We start from the raw sequence: 17946 nt of genomic DNA, 5'->3' as shown, positions 1-17946 counted from the left end.
TTCATTAAACATATTTGACATTTAAAAAAAAAAATGAAGTCTGAAATTGTTAATTTGGCTAAACAGAAATGTTTGAGGTTTTGTTTTTGTTTTTAATTGAACACACTTAATTGAGATTTTTTTTTTTTTTTTTTAAAGAGAGTGTGTTAGGTGTTAGGTTTGACTTGTATAGTGTATTAGTTTAAACTTGGTGCTTTTTGCGAGCTGGCTAGTCCACCTAGAAAAAATAAATAAAATAATTGCATAAAAAATAAATGTAATTTTTTAAAAAATGTATATATTTATATGATTTTTATAAAAAATAGAAACAAATTAAACACACTAGTACCTGTATGCATTTATAATTATTCGAATTAGAAATACATAAAAGAAAAAGCACGCAAAAGACAAAATGGATGATCTATTATGCTTGGTTAATGATTAGATTAACTTCCCAGACGGTTATGGTCCTCTGCCTCCAACTCCCATCACCCCCCGCGCTGATTTCTCCGGAAGAAAACCTCCGCTTTCCCCCTACTACTTCCTCTTTCCGTCAACGGAGTTTAGGTAGGACATCTCCTGTCTGATTCTCGTCCTAAAATCTGCTCTAAATCATGATAATTTTAGTTCATCCACTTTAAAGGAACATTTCTAAATGCGTATTAAATGTTAAAGAATGTGTCCGACTGAGTATTTTAACGACAGAGTTTAGTTTTGAAGCTTTAATTAGTGGTTGTGTGTAGCTCAGTGATGACATGGTGTAGTAACAGCGGTGTGTAGCGGCTAAAAGGCCGGTAGCCGCCATACACAGGACGAGTGTGTGTTTTATGTTGTGTGTGAGCCGTTAGGAGAATATTGAAATCATTTAAGTTATCTATAATTGTCAGTTGTCAACAAGTTGTTGTGCTACTGTCAAACCACTGCGAACCGTAACATTAGCATAAAGTTGCGGTGGCTAACGTTAGCTTGCTAGGCTAAAGCTAGCTGTTAACTTGCATTTTGTCAGGACAGCGTAAGGTAATAATTGTTTTCGCTCATTCCTGACACTGCTGCTGAAGCTACCTTACATTTGAGTAGGTGAATGTATTAATAAAGTCAGTAATAAGTCATTAGCATTAGCCACAGGCCCGTGAAGTTAGTACTCACATGTCAAGCTGGTAAATAACGCTGTCCTCTCGTCTTGTCTCAGGACACGATGGGACGTGTGATCAGGGGACAGAGAAAAGGTGCGGGCTCCGTGTTCAAAGCCCACGTCAAGCACAGAAAAGGTGCCGCTAAACTCCGTCACATTGACTTCGCTGAACGCCATGGTTACATCAAGGGGATTGTGAAGGTAAGTGGAGACTGTCACAGTCTCGGGAGATCAGGTAGAAGTTGGTGTGCTGAGTATGTGGTAAATTATGACACTGTTTTCCTCTGGTGGTCTATCCCTCTCTCAGGATATCATCCATGACCCCGGCCGTGGTGCTCCCCTGGCCAAAGTGGCCTTCCGTGACCCATACCGCTTCAAGAAGAGGACAGAGCTCTTCATCGCTGCTGAGGGCATCCACACCGGACAGTTCATCTACTGCGGCAAGAAGGGTAAGAGGCCATAAGTAGACTCTTAAGGCAGTGGTTCCCAACTGGTCCAGCCACAGGGTCCAGATTTATCCTTAGTCATTAGTTCGAGGCCCACATAGTTTAATACATGCAGTGTTGTACTTGTGTTTGACCATGTCATTGAGCTAGTTTGCTGTTTCTGTCAGGGAGATGTCAGTTTGTCACTCACTATACAGCAGGAAACAGCACCTCAAAACAAAAGCTCTGTGCTGGAAATTAATTTACATAGAAATAAAGTGTGTTTATTACAAAACCAGTTGGGATCACTTGCTCTAGGATGTAGCATGGAGTGACTGGACACAGCACACTAACTGTTGTGACTGCAGTCTAATGTCCTAACTCTACCCACAACCAAGTACTCCCATAAAGTCCTTTATAGACATGGATATAACTTCATTTGCACGTTGAAATAATTGTTTTTGCTCTAGAAATAAATGTCTGTTATGCAGGATCATTACAGATGCTTGCACATGGTCATGTAATGGGTTTTTATCCTTCTGTTGTGGTAACTTTTTAAAGACACGGTGTCCTGTCTCTGCCACTTTGTTGCAAACATTTAATTTTAGCTGCTAATATAGATAATTGTGTAATATTTTCACTTTAGATAAAGTAAGTAAAGTCTAACTTTTTGCCACTGTAGCTTCAAAAGGAATCTGTCACTCATGATTTAGTCCTGAGACCAGGACCCAGAGACGTTAATTCTGTAAATTAATGAACATTTTAAGTGCAATGATGGTGTGAAGTGTTTCCCATTTGATCTAGTGAGATTGTAGTCATTTTAAATAAAAACTACTGATGTAACATTGCCAGCACATGTTAAGAAATGATGGTTATGTCTAAGAGATGCAGAAGAGTTGTGAGCTGAAAAATATTAATATTTGGAGATTAACCAGGATATGAAATTGAAACCTTTTGAGCTTGATTGGTTGCATGTCAGCCTCATTTTTAGAGCATCTTGGGCATGTTTTCCATCTTGCTATTGGCTTTGTATGCTGCCACAAGATGTTGTATTGCGAGCACGCTTACATTTACATCTTTCAGACTACAAGGTGAAGTTGCATCACTTGTCAGAATAATGTTAACAAAGCAGGTTCTTTAAAATGCAGTTCTTGTAATCAGGTTAAATTGGGTCATGTTGTATGATGTTTCATCGTGAAGCGCGTTCCTCACCATCTCTTTCTCCCACAGCTCAGCTGAACATCGGCAATGTCCTGCCCGTCGGCACAATGCCCGAGGGAACCATCATCTGCTGTCTGGAGGAGAAGCCCGGTGACAGAGGCAAGCTGGCCCGCGCGTCAGGAAACTACGCCACGGTCATCTCACACAACCCTGAGACCAAGAAGTCCAGAGTCAAGCTGCCCTCAGGCTCTAAGAAGGTGATCGCCTCTGCCAACAGAGCTGTTGTCGGTAAGATACCTTTATGTTTACTCTAAACTAACATCGTCCGTATTGCATATTTAGTGTTTGAACTGAATGCAATTGCACCAGTGCACTTTCTGACCAGCTCTGCCCTGTGTATGCATGTTACAGGTGTGGTTGCTGGAGGTGGTCGTATTGACAAGCCCATCCTGAAGGCTGGTCGTGCCTACCACAAGTACAAGGCCAAGAGGAACTGCTGGCCACGTGTCCGTGGTGTGGCTATGAATGTAAGTCAACACCAACATACTGTGATATTTCTAATAAGTCAACACAGGGTGACGAACAGCTGACAGTAGTGAGATCAGATGGAGCATTGAATTTATTATGTGCATGTTTGAATGCAATTAAGCCAGATAATGAATCGCCAAACAGATTCTGCTATGTTGTGAATAGATATTGCTGGGATTTAAGTTGTAGTGTGTTGGTCCGGTTAAATAGTCGTACGTGTAGGTCATGCAGAACCTGGAGAAATGTTTAATAATGATCGATTGAAATAATTGACTGTGTGCTGAAGAGTAAGAGAAGCTAGTGTACTGAACAAAGAGCTTCGAGGTGGCAGGGATGACAGTATGGGTTTCCAGTGAGGCGGCTGAGCTGCTGTTCGTCTTTGTAACAGTCTGTTTCGGGAACAACTTTGTCCCATGGGGAGGCACCAACATGTGGAAGCATTTTGAGGGACAGGCCACTTAGTATTGTTGTCATTAGATCATGTGGTTTAAACTTTGTGAGATCTAGGTTTTAGAAATACCAATAATGTCTGTCAGTATGAAGCACTTTGTGTGACTGTAGTGTCTAAAAATAAAATGACTCACCAAGTTGAAGCCTGTTCGGTGCTGGATCCCTGGAGCTAAGATGAAGTATTCTGCCATCCAAGTATATAAGACATTTCTGTGTAGAAACAAGGCAAACTGTTCAGCTTATTAGGAAAAGGAGAGGAGGAAGTTGGGTCTTGTCCTCTGATTTAATGTGAGGATGTAGCTGCAGCAACATATCCAACTATCATCAGACTAACACCCTGTTTCCTTTTTCCTTCCCTCTCTCTCTGTGCAGCCCGTTGAGCATCCCTTCGGTGGTGGTAACCATCAGCATATTGGCAAACCCTCCACAATCAGGAGGGATGCACCCGCTGGTCGCAAGGTCGGTCTTATCGCTGCCCGTCGTACAGGCAGACTGCGTGGAACAAAGACCGTACAGGAGAAGGAGAACTAAATCTGACTGTCTTGATAATAAAAATGTGTTCCAAAGGAAGCAGCTCTCTCAGTTCATTTCTGGGCACACACACACAAACAAAAAGGTCAAATGTGAGACTGTGTGTTTAGACACTGGGGTGGTGAAATGATCAGGCAGATGAAAAACAGCAGGCCATTTTCACAGAGGATATTGTGGCAAGTCACAGAAGGAAACGCAAAAGTTTGAAATTCTGAAAGTAATAATAAACTCCATTTAGCCAGTTAAGTCACTGTCGCAGCTTACCTGGACACCTGAGAAGTACAGAGCTGTTACCTTAATTTGTGAGGTCTTTATTGTCAAACTCTTATCTTTTTCTTGTCAAAACGAGTCTAGTCCACATTTCACCTTCAAACCTACCACTTGATGTAATACTATCGTTTTACTCAATACATACCTGTTGGAAAAGCTCACCTATAACAACCATATTGCTACATAAAACTTGCCTCTGCATCTTAACACATATATACTACCTGCAGTGGTTGAACAGGAAAAGATTTGACCAAAAAATGAGTCTTAAATTTGGTTAAAAATTATCTTAAATTAATGTGTCTGACACCTGTAGATGTTCTGCAGTGCAGTGGTTTCCAACTGGTCCAGCTATAAGGTCCAGATTTCTCCTTCGTCATTAGTTCAAGGTCAACTCAGTTTATTATAACCAGCATCATACTAGCGTTTGGCCATGTCATCGAGTTAGTTGTCTGTTAGTCACTTGCTGAAACAGCACTTCACAATAAAAGCTTTATGCAGGAAAAATTACTGTAATAAACTTTTTTGCAAACTTGACACATTTGTGAGCCGCTTGAGGTCCTTTCAGAATGGACCTGCGACCCACCAGCTGAAACCATTGCTTATACTGCGTATAATCGTGCACCACTAATAAAATGTTTCAAATATTTTATCTGCTTTAATATCAGAAAACAACAAACTAAATTACCTAAAATTATCACTGAGTTGAATCCAGACATTACAAAGGGATATAAAGGCAGCATTTACTGCAGTAATTAAACTGGTAGCTGAATTTACTTTAATGTACACTAGAGGGAGCTCATGTATCACGACAGTTTGGAAAAAAGAGGTTTAGTTGTTTTACCCCTGATGTGACATGCTCAGTTTGATTTAATAATGCAGATGTTTAGCTCTTTACCCCTTCAAATGACATGTTGTTGTGACCGAATCCGATTAAAGCCTTTGTGTGGGCATGAGGTTTGAGCTACTGTAAACCCAAGATTGATTTTCCCTCATTAGTTGTTTTCAGTTTTAAAGACATGGAGGGACTGGCGATGTTTTTGGCATCACTCAAAGGGTGCTTCAGCCTCCTCAGGTTGGGAACACAGATATAATTTAGCATTTTAGTTACTGAATCATTGGAATTTATTGTGGACAAAGGGAACATTTCACACACATTTTAAACTCATGGTTAATTGTGGTCTATTAGGAGTTTATAAATATAGATGTTTCGGCAGTTCATGATGTCTTTTGCTAAGTTTGGGTCCTGGGAAACACCAAATTGTTCTTGTGGGGGTTAAGCTTGAAAAGTCTGGGAACCCCTGGTTTAGTGTGTCAGCTTCATAAAGCTGGGGTCACATCAAAGAGACGGGTTAATGAAGAATAATCAAAGTTAAAGCAGCAGAGGCCGAGATATCTTGACTTTAAGTTCATAGTAGCCATGCGTCTGACTCTAAAAACACTGGATCCCACAGTTCCTGTCATGCTTCTTCTCTGCCTGGTGAGCTGGTTCATCTCATGTGACGTGTTGCTGGGTTTACACTGGTACATTTACAGATATGCTAATTAATGTGGTTTGTCCTTAGAAAATGACATTACACACCTGAAATGCCAGTTATTAGATACACAGTGCAGTAAAGTGTGTAGGTTTTGTTTCAAAATTGGGGTGTAAACAATGAAACGTGGGTTTGGGAGTCCAATGCCACAAAGTTTTGTGCATCAAACACTCAATTTGCTGCATACGGGTGATTTTTATGCACAAACTTGTTGATTTTCTTGGTTGCCGGGGTGCTGGAGCCTATCCCAGCTGACATTGGGTGAGAGGCAGGGTACACCCTGGACAGGTCGCCAGACTATCACAGGGCTGATACATAGAGACAGACAACCATTCACACTCACATTCACATCTACGGACAATTTAGAGTCACCAATTAACCTGCATGTCTTTGGACTGTGGGAGGAAGCTGGAGTACCTGGAGGAAACCCATGCTAACACGGAAAGAACATGCAAGTAAAAGACCTCTCCTACTTTCATGTTCTTACTGGGGTCGGGGGTCGGGGGTGCTGCGTCTTCTGCATGCCCCCCAAATCTATACCTATGCACAGAGGTAAATCTAATGCAACAGTTTTGCAATGCAGCCTTCATGAAGGTTGTTCCCAGTTTTGTTGAAACTGTTTCAGGGGTGTTGTTTGCACTTTGTGCTGCTGTTGAATTGATATAACTGGGGTGGACAAAATAAAAGAAACACACGCTGGCATAATGCATCAATGCTCAACAGCACCACAAAACTGTATCCTCCAAAATCAGCACCTCAACACAAACTGAATGTTATAACCTTCATGAAGGATTTATTGTAATTAGACTGCATTCATTTTAGTTAGCTTTACCTAATAAACAAGTACTTACAACTACAATGTTATTTTTTTAAAGGACAAACCACATTAATGAGCATTTCTATAATATGCCCATGTAAATCAGCCTGTAAGTGTTAAACTGATCTTATAGCCTCAGTGGTACACAACAAGTAACCTTTTAAAGGTAAACCTACGAATTTTTGAATCTACACCATGTTTTCCCATGCTCCTGTGTGCGTAAGTGACAAATGGAGACAGCCATTTTTGAAATTGGTCCAGTTTTGAGAAATAAAAAGGCTGCAATGTAATCCCTATGGGCAATTGTGCTCCAACAATTTGCGTCCACTATAAGAGTTTGATTTTGCCACCGACTGGCTCAGATTGTTCTTCCAAAAGGTCAAAATCATGGAGAGGACCCTACAGAGAAATTCATTTTTCTTCACTTTTTACTGACCCAGTCTGTTTGTTAGTGTGTGTAACCAAGTCCTGCTCAAGGAGAAGTCTTGTTATGAAATAATGCGCGAGGTTACTTTTGTAACAGTGGAAACATTAGTGAGAGTTGGAGAGAGGAGTGCCGCGAAGAGTGCTTTGTGTTGGAGTAAAGACAGTATAGCTTAGAGTTACCTACGAAATCCATCCATCCAATTTCATCTGCTTATCCGGGGCTGGGTCACGGGGCAGCAGGCCAAGCAAAGCACCCCAGACGTCCCTCTCCCAGCAATGCTTTCCAGCTCCTCCTGGGGGACCCCAAGGTGTTCCCAGGCTAGATGAGATATATAATCCCTCCGGAGTGTTCTGGGTCTGCCCCAGGGCCTCCTACCAGTTGGACATGCCCGGAACACCTCTAACAGGAGGTGCCCAGGAGGATCCTGATCAGATGCCCGAACCACCTCAACTGACCCCGTTCGACATGAAGGAGCGGCGACTCTACTGCGAGCTCCTCACCCTATCTCTAAGGCTGAGCCCAGCCACCCCACGGAGGAAACTCATTTTGGCCACTTGTATCTGCAACCTCATTCTTTCAGCCATTACCCAGAGCTCATGACCATAGGTGAGGGTTGGGACGTAGATGGACCAGTGAATCGACAGCATCGCCTTCTGGCTCAGCTCCCTCTTCACCACGACGGTCCACACCGTCGATCCACGCTCCATACAGTAACTCTCTCCCAACCCAGAGGGGCCAATCCATTGTAATCTGGCAGAGAACCATAGCCTCAGACTTGGAGGTGCTGACTCTCATCCTGACCGCTTCACACTTGTCTGCAAACCGCCCCAGTGCATGCTGGAGATCATGTTGTGGAAAAGTCCATGAGATTTCAGAATGAGACTTCTCCCTGAGGAAGAACTGGTTACACACAATAACAAACGGACCGCATCAGTGACAGGTACCGTTCAGGAAATATGTTTCATTTCTCTGTAGGGTCATTTCTGTTGTGAGACACAACCATCTGAGCCTGTCAGTGGCAAAAACAAACTCCTTTAGTGGACTTAAGTTGACGGTGCACCATTCGTTCTGGACTGTTGTCAGATATTGTCTTCATTCGTCAACTGCGGTAGTGTCCTTTTCAAAGGGATCCCACATGACTCACAAGACCACAAATGTCCCTGTGACAGTGACCTCATTTCTGTCAAAACAACAAATCACATTTGTCATGACTTCACAACTTACAAAACATCAGCTGACATCATTTCTCTAGCTGGTGTTGGGTACCTTCTGGATGACCTTTGGTGACGCTCGGCAGCAGACGTTTACCGGTTATCGTCCACAAGTAAGAATGAGACACGGGCAAGATTCCATGTTCTTTATTTGCTAAGGGCGCAATGCTTTTTTTTTTGTTATATTTCTGTGCACAAAAAACCTCACAAAGTGAAAGTCCACATCGCGACTGTAGCTCCAGAATTCAACGTCACACCATGGCCAAAACAAAAGTCGGCAAAAAACAGGGCGCAGAACTCTGTACAGTCAATATCTTCTTTAAAAATAACACAAGGACAAAAATGTTCCTCTTAAATCAAATTCTATTTTTAGTGAAATACAACAAAATAAATTCTATAAAATAAGAGCAAAATATTTAAATATAATACGATGGGCAGAATATTTTCATTTGCAGGAGTATTTGGTATGTTTTAGACAAAAAAAATAAAAGAAAGAAAAAAAAAATTCAAAAAAATACATGCATTCAAGTTACCAATTAAATACAGTATTTACTGATGTTTACCTTTTACTCCTACAGAATTACAAGTTAGCTCAGGTTGCAACATGACTAACCAGCCGCTATTCTTACGGTACAACCCTGCTGTGGAACCTGTTCTCCGTGGAGCGACGGGTCGAGGGGTCTTACCGCTGCTCAGGATCCCGAAAACACAGCCAAGACGCCGAACCTGACCGGCTCCACGGCAGAAAGGAAGCCGATGGGCAACAAGTCTGTCTACGACTAGGCTCTACTGGAGAGACAGAAGCAAACCGCACAGTCTATTACACACCAGATAACCCGGTGCAGCAATTCTGTTGCATATGTGTTTCATTTTTCAGAATTCCTAAAGATGAAAGCTAAGCTGTCTATCCCACCAAAAACGGACTGCCAAATGTTGAAGTCGGAGGATTATAATGTGCAATTGAAAAGCCACTTATTCATACATTGGTTCAAAATATCGCCCTCATTGTAGATAGGGTAGATGAGTAGAAAAAAAAAAAAAAAAAAACAGAAACAAAAAAAAAAACCTAAGGGTAACAACACCCCTCTGGAGATGTGGATTAAGAACAGCTTTAGGTTGTTATGATCACAAGTCTTCCCTTGGGCTACACTATTCTGGTGAGAAGCCATGCTAAATGTTACAGCATATTAACTAGAGCTTCAAAAAGGATTGAATTAATTACCAGAACAAACAAAAAAAAAGAAAAGAAAAAAGAAAGGCAATGAGTTTCAGAACAATGTTGCATCACTGCTTTTTCACATCAACCAAACACCGTAAAAGTCCACCCAATCATTCCATATCTCACACTAAAACCAACCACAGCTCGTGAGTTGATTTGGCATGGGTCATAAGGTTGCCAAGGAGCTTAAGAATAATAATATAATTATGATAATAACAATGCGTCCTTCTACAGTTGAATGACCAGTAACCGTCCGATGGTAGAACAAACTTTACTGCTGAGCATGGGTGATAAAACAAAGAGGAGTTGTTGTCTTCTTACAGTTTTTTTTGGGCATTTTTCTTATTTATAATATCCATTTTGTTTTTCATAACATCTGCAACATCTCCCAACAGCAAACCACACGGAGTTATGCTACTGGGGGATCTGAACAGTCAAAAACATTAACATACTATGTACACCTTTTCGTCGTGTAGACAAGCGCATCAGCATCGTCAGCTCTGGGTAAATTCGTTTTTCTTTAGTAGAACTCTTGTCCACTCCCTCGCCTCTGCAGCCGCCAGCAGGCCCCTGTCACACGGTCAGGCAGCCCCAGGCCAGGGAAGAGCGCCTCCCGCAGGCCGACGTGGGGGGGAGAGGTGGCCTGGGGAGGGGATGGGAGGCCTGGCTCTGCCCTGCCCTGGGGCCAGAGAGTGAGGGAGAAAGAGAGAGACGCCCGACGAGGAGCTCTGTTGACCGAAGGATGAGAGGAAGGAGAGCGGGACGATGGAGGCTCGAGGCACAGCAGAGGGGGAGGGGACGTTACTCCTTAGGCGGGGCGGGCGCTGGGGTAGTGGAGGTGGTGGGGGCGGGGGCTGGGGCGACCTCCTCGGTGCTCTCCCAGTTCTCTTGTGCTCGCGGGCCTGGGCCGGGAGTGGGACCAGGGCCTGGGGTTGGGGTGGTCTGGGTCGGGCCCGGAGTCGGGGCGGAGGCAGGACCAGGACGCTGGGGGTTGTTCATGTGCTGAGCAGCAGGCCCGGTGTACGGCTGCCCATGGGGGTGGTTGTTCTTTTCAGGGGGAGAAAGTGGACAAAAATTAGTGGTTTGAAAACAACAAACTGTTTAACTGGAAAATATTAAAGCTGGGGTGCAGAACTTTTAGCAGGACGTGAAGACGACAACAGAAACATACAACCCTGTCAGCCTTATCCTTTAATGACCTTAACCCTTCAACAGCCATACTGTGAGTGATCTCAAAGGACTTAAAGATCACAGCTGACCAGATAAAAAACTATGCAGCCCTGTCATTAACGGTTAGATTCAGCTATGGCATATGTTGAACTCTAAACATAAACCACCACTAGAGGATGTAAGAGAAGTTTTGTTAAAATCTGGAAACTGTTTTATCTTCCAAACTGGACTAATCTCTATCATGGCCCTAACACACCAAGCCAATGGTTGGCCGTTAGTCAACAGTGGGCTGTCTGTGAGCGTTTGTGGCCCTTGATGCTGCGGTGTGTCATGCACTGTTGGCCCTCGTTGGCCTTTTTCCTGCTGATTCAACATGCTGACTCAGCGACTGCAGAGCCCTCAGTCAATGAAATCACTCTGATTGGCAGTTCAGCTCAGCGCAGGAGAGGAGAAATGGAAGTGAGGAACGTAAACAAACAGCTTAAGTCAAGAGGGAGTGAGATCAAAACCAACTTGTTACACAAGGTAAGACTGATTTTCTTCAACCATTGATGTCTTTCGCAGAAACATTTCATGATAGTTTGTGTTATTGTTCACTGGTGCCAGTAAATATGCTCTGTTCTTTCAGCATTGGGTTGTGTTGTTAATGTGCTAACTAGCCTCAAGACGGTTTTCTGATTGCCCTTTTCAAATGACGACCACAGACTACTGTCGTCTGCTGGTGTGGAGAGTTATTTCCACTCACGCGAGCACAGAACGTACATGCTGGCTGGCTGTCGGTTGAAGTTTCTGCAGTGTGTTATGAGCAACTCTTCGGTCGAAACACGGCAACGTGAGGTGACAAAGCAGGGGGCCTTCGTCACCCCTACTTCCGAAGTCAGTTTGACGTGGCTGGGCCTTTATTGTATTGTTGTATGTAATGTGATAGTTTTTTTTAATATATATATTTCCCCATAAATTTTCCTTCTCCTTGCCTTTTCCACATTTATACCATTTAATATTTTTTTATGGGACTGGATGTATATTTGTTAATGTTTAAACGTGGTGAAAGAATTTGGTGGGTTCATGTGTCAAGAAAAATTATCCAAGATTTATCACAAACTGAAAAGTCTGACTCACAGGATGAAGACTGTGGGTATCAACCTGCCATTGGTCCCTTATTCCAGATGGAATTCCTTCTGCTATCAGCATGTTACCATTTTCAAAACCCCAGCTCCTACTTGTAACTAGTCTCCCATAGCCAGACCTTTCTCCAGACTTCATTTTGGTGCTGTAAGTGAAACAGCAACAAGCTCTGAGCTTTAAACCTACATAGTAAAATGTCTTTTATGTGGCGTTTTCTTTTGTGGGAATATGGCCATTTTAATGCCAGCGTTTGCCATCCCACATGCAAATGTTCCACCAAAACAAGTTCCCCCTGACACTGTTTAGCAAGAGCAGCATGCTGGGCTTTGCAACGCCCAAGACTACTGTGATTGATTTGAAGATCTTAAGGTTTTTGTCTTATTTTGCGATGGGTTCAGACCCCTCTCCAGCACTGGCACACAGATCGGGCTGAGCAAGACTACAAACTGACTACAAAACTTGTGAGCACGAAATAACACTTGGGTTGCTGAAGTAAAAAAATCTTTAACTTGTTTACTCATGCAAGACTGGCTACAAGAACTGACGCCACCTTCCATGTTACTACTCTCTGCTCTGCTATGATAAATGCGTATAAATGTAAGTCTCCCATCAAAGAAACCATGATGTGTTTTATACGTCACTGTCTGTGATGAGGATGTCAAGGTATATGAGACACTGACACGCTACCTGCTGAAACTGTGTGGTTCCAGGAGAGTGTGGGTACAGAGACGTGTCCTCAGGTGGGGAAGAGTCTTGATCGTCAGGTGCTTCCTGTTCATCTGGCTCCTAGCAGACATGAGATAAATGTTATCACAAATTAATTTCACCTTTCAAAGTAAAATTTATTAGTATAAATCAGACACAGCAGGAAATGCTACTTTATTTGAATAAAACAGTGGGTATAATTTTAAGCTTCTGTGTTTCTGTGTGTCATAGCGACTGGGGTTGTGTGGGAAAGTCAGATTTCCAACTGTGTTACGTTATCAATTAAATGAGGTTTAAATGAGGGCTGATTCTGTGTGTGGGTGGATTCTACACTTGAGAGCGTCCTCTCAGCAGGAGAGCTCCTGCTTAATCTTTTGAAAAACAGCTAACAGGAGGCGCACATGAACCTCTCTGCTGCAGAGGTTATTTCAGTGAGCCACTTTCAAAGGACGAGGCTGGCGGTAAGTGTTATCTTTCTTATTAAATGTTTTTCTTGCTGTCAACAAATGTCAGTCTTATCATTAAATTGTGCATCAGAGAGTAAATTACATTTCTGTTTAGCATGTGCAAATATATATTAAACATGATGTAGACTCATAAGTGGAAAAACAACAGAACCTCTCAGGCTATCAACTCATATTTGTAGTGTGTAAAGCTTGTGTATAAACAGATGCCATCACAAAGGCCATCCTTATGTCTTTTTAAATCTAGCTTTTATCCATCAAAACTGTCTACAAGATTTTAAACTACATCTGACTGGATGCAAATAAAAAAAATGACTGACAACCTTGAGTTAGAGGTTGTTTTGTAAGATTGTGTCCTAATTTTCTAAAGGTGAAAACACTGTTTTTTAATTAATGTTTGGGGGAAACCGATGACAAACATTAACAGCTAACTACCAAAATGACAAAAAGCCTGTGGTATATTGGCAACAATAGCATAATGGAGAACAAAATCTTGCCTAAAGGGCAGTACTATTACTTAATGCTAAAATATACACCGATCAGCCAGAACATTACAACCACTGACAGGTGAGGTGAATGACATTGATCATCTTGTTACAATGCAATCTTCTGATGGGAAACCTTTGCTCCTGATATTCATGTGTATGCCATTTGACACGCACCACCCACCCAAACACCACTAAAGACAAAGTACATCCCTTATGGCAGTGGCCCCCCAGCAGGACTATGTGCCATGGTGTAAGACAAAAAGAGCTCAGAAATGGCCAAAGAAACGAGACAAAGGCTACGTTCAAACTGCCGGCAAATCAGATTTGTTTCTCAAACCTGAACACAGACTGTCTGCACTGTTACTTTCAAGTATCCAGTTTGGATATGTGTGTCCAGACATCACCAACATATCTGCGTGGCTACGGTAATGCAGCAACGCAAGTAACTATGCAACAATGCTGGTGACATGGTTTTCCACCGTGGAAGCATGAGAGAAATGTAGGTCCATCATTTCACCCTCTAAACAATTTACTTTGGCGTTGGTCCACAGACTGTTGTTCCTCATGATGTCCTCTTTAGCGCTCTGCTAGTAGTAGCATGGATCAAGAAGAAATGTGATTGGAATCAAAAATTCAAACCACCTCCAAATGTGGTTTGGATCAGATTTGCAAAAATCATACTTTTTTTGCTGTTCAGATTTCCTAAAAATCAATCTAGATATGCCATATAACAGATTTGGGCTGGCAGTCCGAACAAGGCAAAAGCGCTCAAGGTCAACACGGCCTTTAAATTCCCCAGAACCAAACCTGATCCAACATCTGTGGGACATGCTGATACCCCAGAGGTCCTGTGCTAATACCTCGACATGTCAGAGAGAAGTCCAATCCATGGACCTTGGTAGGTATCCTGTGGTGCCTGGCACCAGGGTGCTGGCGGTAGATCCTTTGTATCCAGGTGGTGTAGTAGCATGGCCCATGGATGTTTGCGTGGATTGGGATCTGTGGAATTTCGGAGGCCAGGTCGACAGTTTGAGCTCTTTGTCACATTCCTCTGGCCATTCCTGAGCAGTTTATGCCGTGACATTGTCCTGCTAGGACTCTACTGCCATCAAGGAGTGCCAGTGCCATGAGTGGGGGTTCTTAATCTGCAACTGGTGGCTTGTCAAATGCCATCCACATGAATACCAGGACCAAAGGTTTCCCAACAGATGATTGCATTGTAATGATGATCAATGTTACTGACTTCACCTGTCAGTGGTTCAAATGTTGTGACTGATCAGTGCAGATGAGCTATGAGTTTTTTTAAATGCAGGTGGCATCACAGTTTGAGTTGGACAGGAAGCAAAAATTGGCGAAAAGAGATGGAGGACTGGCTATGCCAATGATGTTGCTTTGGCGAATCACTGGGACTGGGCAACAGGACAGCAGGAGAACAAAGATCTGTTCACTGTGTGCAGCTGCATAACAAGACTTCTTATGCCAGTTACACTATACGGCATCTCACAGGCAGCCTGTCCACCTTTCACTTTACTTTACAAGTGAACGTCAGGATGGAAGATGGCTTTACGTTGTCGTTTAACTGTGGTCACAGTCTGTTTTACTAGCATCAACATAATTTGAGACGTTAACAGAACAATAATAATAATAATACACACCTCAAGTATATAACACTGTTGATAACTCAGACTTAATTTATCATTCTGGCAGTTTGTCTGGCTTTACTCTAAACTCCTGTGCTCAACTATTTATGTAACATTTGTATCACGTAAATGCATCAAGAGTACAAAAAGAACATGGAGGCAGAGTTGACAAAATGGGAAAATCTATGATGGAGGACTCAACATGACACAATGCTTCTAGCCTCAGCCACTGATGACTATTGTGGGTACAGGAAATTCAAAATTGTGCAATTCTATGTGTTGGAAGTCTATACAATGCCCAACTGTTTTTATTGTTTCTCTGCTGAATCTTTAATATAAAATTTTAATTTCCTTCCTTCATGTTGTGGTGCCTGGAATACTGACCTTCCCTGGGCTTCCCTGAGTACACTTGAGCTGTGTATGGAATATTACAGGAGAAGTGTGTCATTTGACTGGTTTCGTCAACATAAAAATACAAGTAACTTATTTTAAGTGAGAACAAATATATGATATTTGTATGCATTGTGAACTGCAGCCATGAATCAAGACAAAAAACATATTCAGTATAGCACACATAGTCATAGCTGTAGCTTAGGGGAGAAGCATCGACCTGCAGAGCCAGAGAGAAACAGCTTTAGTCGTGCGCATGTACAAGTACCAGACCCACAGCTTTATGTTGTACAGACGGAGATTGCTACATACATTTTTAAAGTTGTTTGCAGTTGCTTGTTTAAAGTACAAGTAGAGAACGTTTCTACTCGGTAGTGCAGCAAAGCTAGCTATTACTGTCTGCTTATCAACTTCTTGATCATGGATCACTAGCAGAACTTAGCAATTTTCACCACTGCTCATTTTAGAACGACCACTGCAAGGAAACATGTTCTTTGTTTAGATTATGAAACAGACAATGGATTATAGTCATCTGTATCTGGCTGCCAGTGTTAGCTAGCTAGCTATCATAGCTATGTTAGCATAGCTGGCTAATTGAAAAGTTGTCGACATTTTGACTTCGACTGTTGATATTTTGACCAGGGTAAATGGTAATGGAAGAATGGATGGTCCAGAGGGGCAAGTCTGCTCGTCCTGAGGACAGGGGCATGAAACCCCAGGGAAAAAAATGATAAGCCACCTGGCTGTAAACCCTAAGCAGCATCCAGCAAACCCTGCTGACCAAGGCTGTGCTCTGTTCCTCTGCTGGAAGAACCAGAGGGAGGGCAGGAGGACGGCAGAGTCTGTCGTCTTTCCTCCAGTGTCCACAACCCAGGGGTTTTGCGCCCCTGCACTCCTGACAGACAGACTTGTCCCTCTGGACCATCTACTCTAGCATCAACTTACACTAATGTTTTTAATCAACATTTTGAAGTGTAAATGGATAGCTCATTAGTTAATTAGCTAGAGTTTTCTTGCTGTGGTCCTTCTAAAATGAGAATGGGAAAATGGGAGTTAATGAGAAGAGGCTAGCTAGCGCTAACGTAGCCAGGCAGTTGAAATGTGGACTACTCCAACGACTGTGAAGTGATTGGCTGAATTAAAAACCAGGGGATTGTCAACCTATGATTGGACAAATTTAAAAATTATTGACAGTTACCTCTCTTTCTTGAGCTTGCACATGTGTACGTCTGAAACTATGGTTTGAATTCACACAGACACACGTATGGAACTGTGGGTCTGGACCTTGCGCATGCATACGTCTAATACTGTGGGTCTTTGGAGGCTCTCCAGCTCTGCAGGTCCATGATATTGGCTCAGGGTGGACATTTAACATTTAATGGCGTGCTGGAAACACTAAATGAGTCCAATTAACCGAAAGTCTATCAAATGTCAGATTTTAAATGATCTATAAAACCATTTATTCTCTCAAATGTCAGGAAAAAAAGCAACAGCTAAAAATAAGAAACATATTCATTTTATAACAACAAACGATAAAGTAATCATTAAAATTGATAATACATGTTCTTGTCTATGAAATACTCAATTAATCCCTTTAGCATTATCACATAGATACACACAGCAGGTTAAAAGCTGGCTATGTTATGCCGTTCAGTGGGATGTTAAGCTCCTTTGGCTCAGTCATACAGTATTTCTGTAGGGTTTTTCTGTTACCTTCACCACTGTACACCATTGTTAACATGTTCCCATGGCAACCATGGCCATGTTGGTACATTTTACTGTGGTGTGAATCCAATATTTAAATATATATGCATGTAACAGAAAGACCCCCCTCCACACTGATGCTTGACTCAATCAGAAAACCTGACATTTTGAACAGCTGTTCTGAACAGATGTTTTCCACGGTACATCACCCATATACAACGTCCTACAGCTTTAAACACTAATGGCTTGGCTCCTTAGGCACAGTCCGTAAGACAGGAGGTTATTGTGTAATGTAAATGTGTGTGTGTGAAGGGTACATTGTTATTGCCATTACCTCCTCGGGACAAAGTTCACAGGCCTTGGCGAGTGTCATACGTGCGCTGTGCGAACGCTCCAGGAAGTAGCCGTTGGAGGTCTCATTGCTCTGAACAGGAGGGGACCAGTTGTTGTAGGTGTACTGAGGGTTCCCTGTGTAAGGCCTCCTCTCCAGCTCATCCCCTAACCACTCCACTGCCCACGTCCACTTTCGTTTCAGGTCACCATTACTCTGTACGCATAAAAAGAGCATGCTGATTAGA

General features: G+C 42.5%; 2 protein-coding genes across 7 annotated transcripts in view; one reads left to right on the top strand and one right to left on the bottom strand.

Annotated features, from left to right (window-relative positions):
- Nucleotides 1-458: 458 nt before the first annotated feature.
- Nucleotides 459-4245, top strand: rpl8 (ribosomal protein L8). Its single transcript, XM_049594418.1, has 6 exons — nucleotides 459-546; nucleotides 1169-1312; nucleotides 1419-1560; nucleotides 2767-2985; nucleotides 3109-3224; nucleotides 4048-4245. Exons 2-6 carry the CDS (start codon nucleotides 1175-1177, stop codon nucleotides 4204-4206), a joined length of 774 nt encoding a protein of 257 aa, XP_049450375.1. The 5' UTR covers nucleotides 459-546; nucleotides 1169-1174; the 3' UTR covers nucleotides 4207-4245.
- Nucleotides 4246-8594: 4349 nt separating this feature from the next.
- usp9 (ubiquitin specific peptidase 9) overlaps nucleotides 8595-17946 on the bottom strand; it is a 56035-nt gene continuing 46683 nt past the window's right edge. For 4 of the 6 annotated variants that reach the window (XM_049593656.1, XM_049593658.1, XM_049593660.1 and 1 more), the window contains 4 exons: nucleotides 17703-17915; nucleotides 15659-15688; nucleotides 12665-12763; nucleotides 8595-10729 (listed from right to left, as the gene is read on the bottom strand). In XM_049593656.1, coding sequence (XP_049449613.1) covers nucleotides 10484-10729; nucleotides 12665-12763; nucleotides 15659-15688; nucleotides 17703-17915 — 588 coding nt within the window. In that variant the 3' untranslated portion in view covers nucleotides 8595-10483. The remainder of the gene's footprint in view (nucleotides 10730-12664; nucleotides 12764-15658; nucleotides 15689-17702; nucleotides 17916-17946) is intronic. The other 2 variants (XM_049593659.1, XM_049593661.1) reach the window with 1 other exon arrangement.

The sequence above is a fragment of the Epinephelus fuscoguttatus genome, linkage group LG13, assembly GCF_011397635.1.
Source record: "Epinephelus fuscoguttatus linkage group LG13, E.fuscoguttatus.final_Chr_v1".
Classification (NCBI taxonomy): domain Eukaryota; kingdom Metazoa; phylum Chordata; class Actinopteri; order Perciformes; family Serranidae; genus Epinephelus; species Epinephelus fuscoguttatus.
This window is presented reverse-complemented; position numbering and strand designations above follow the sequence as displayed.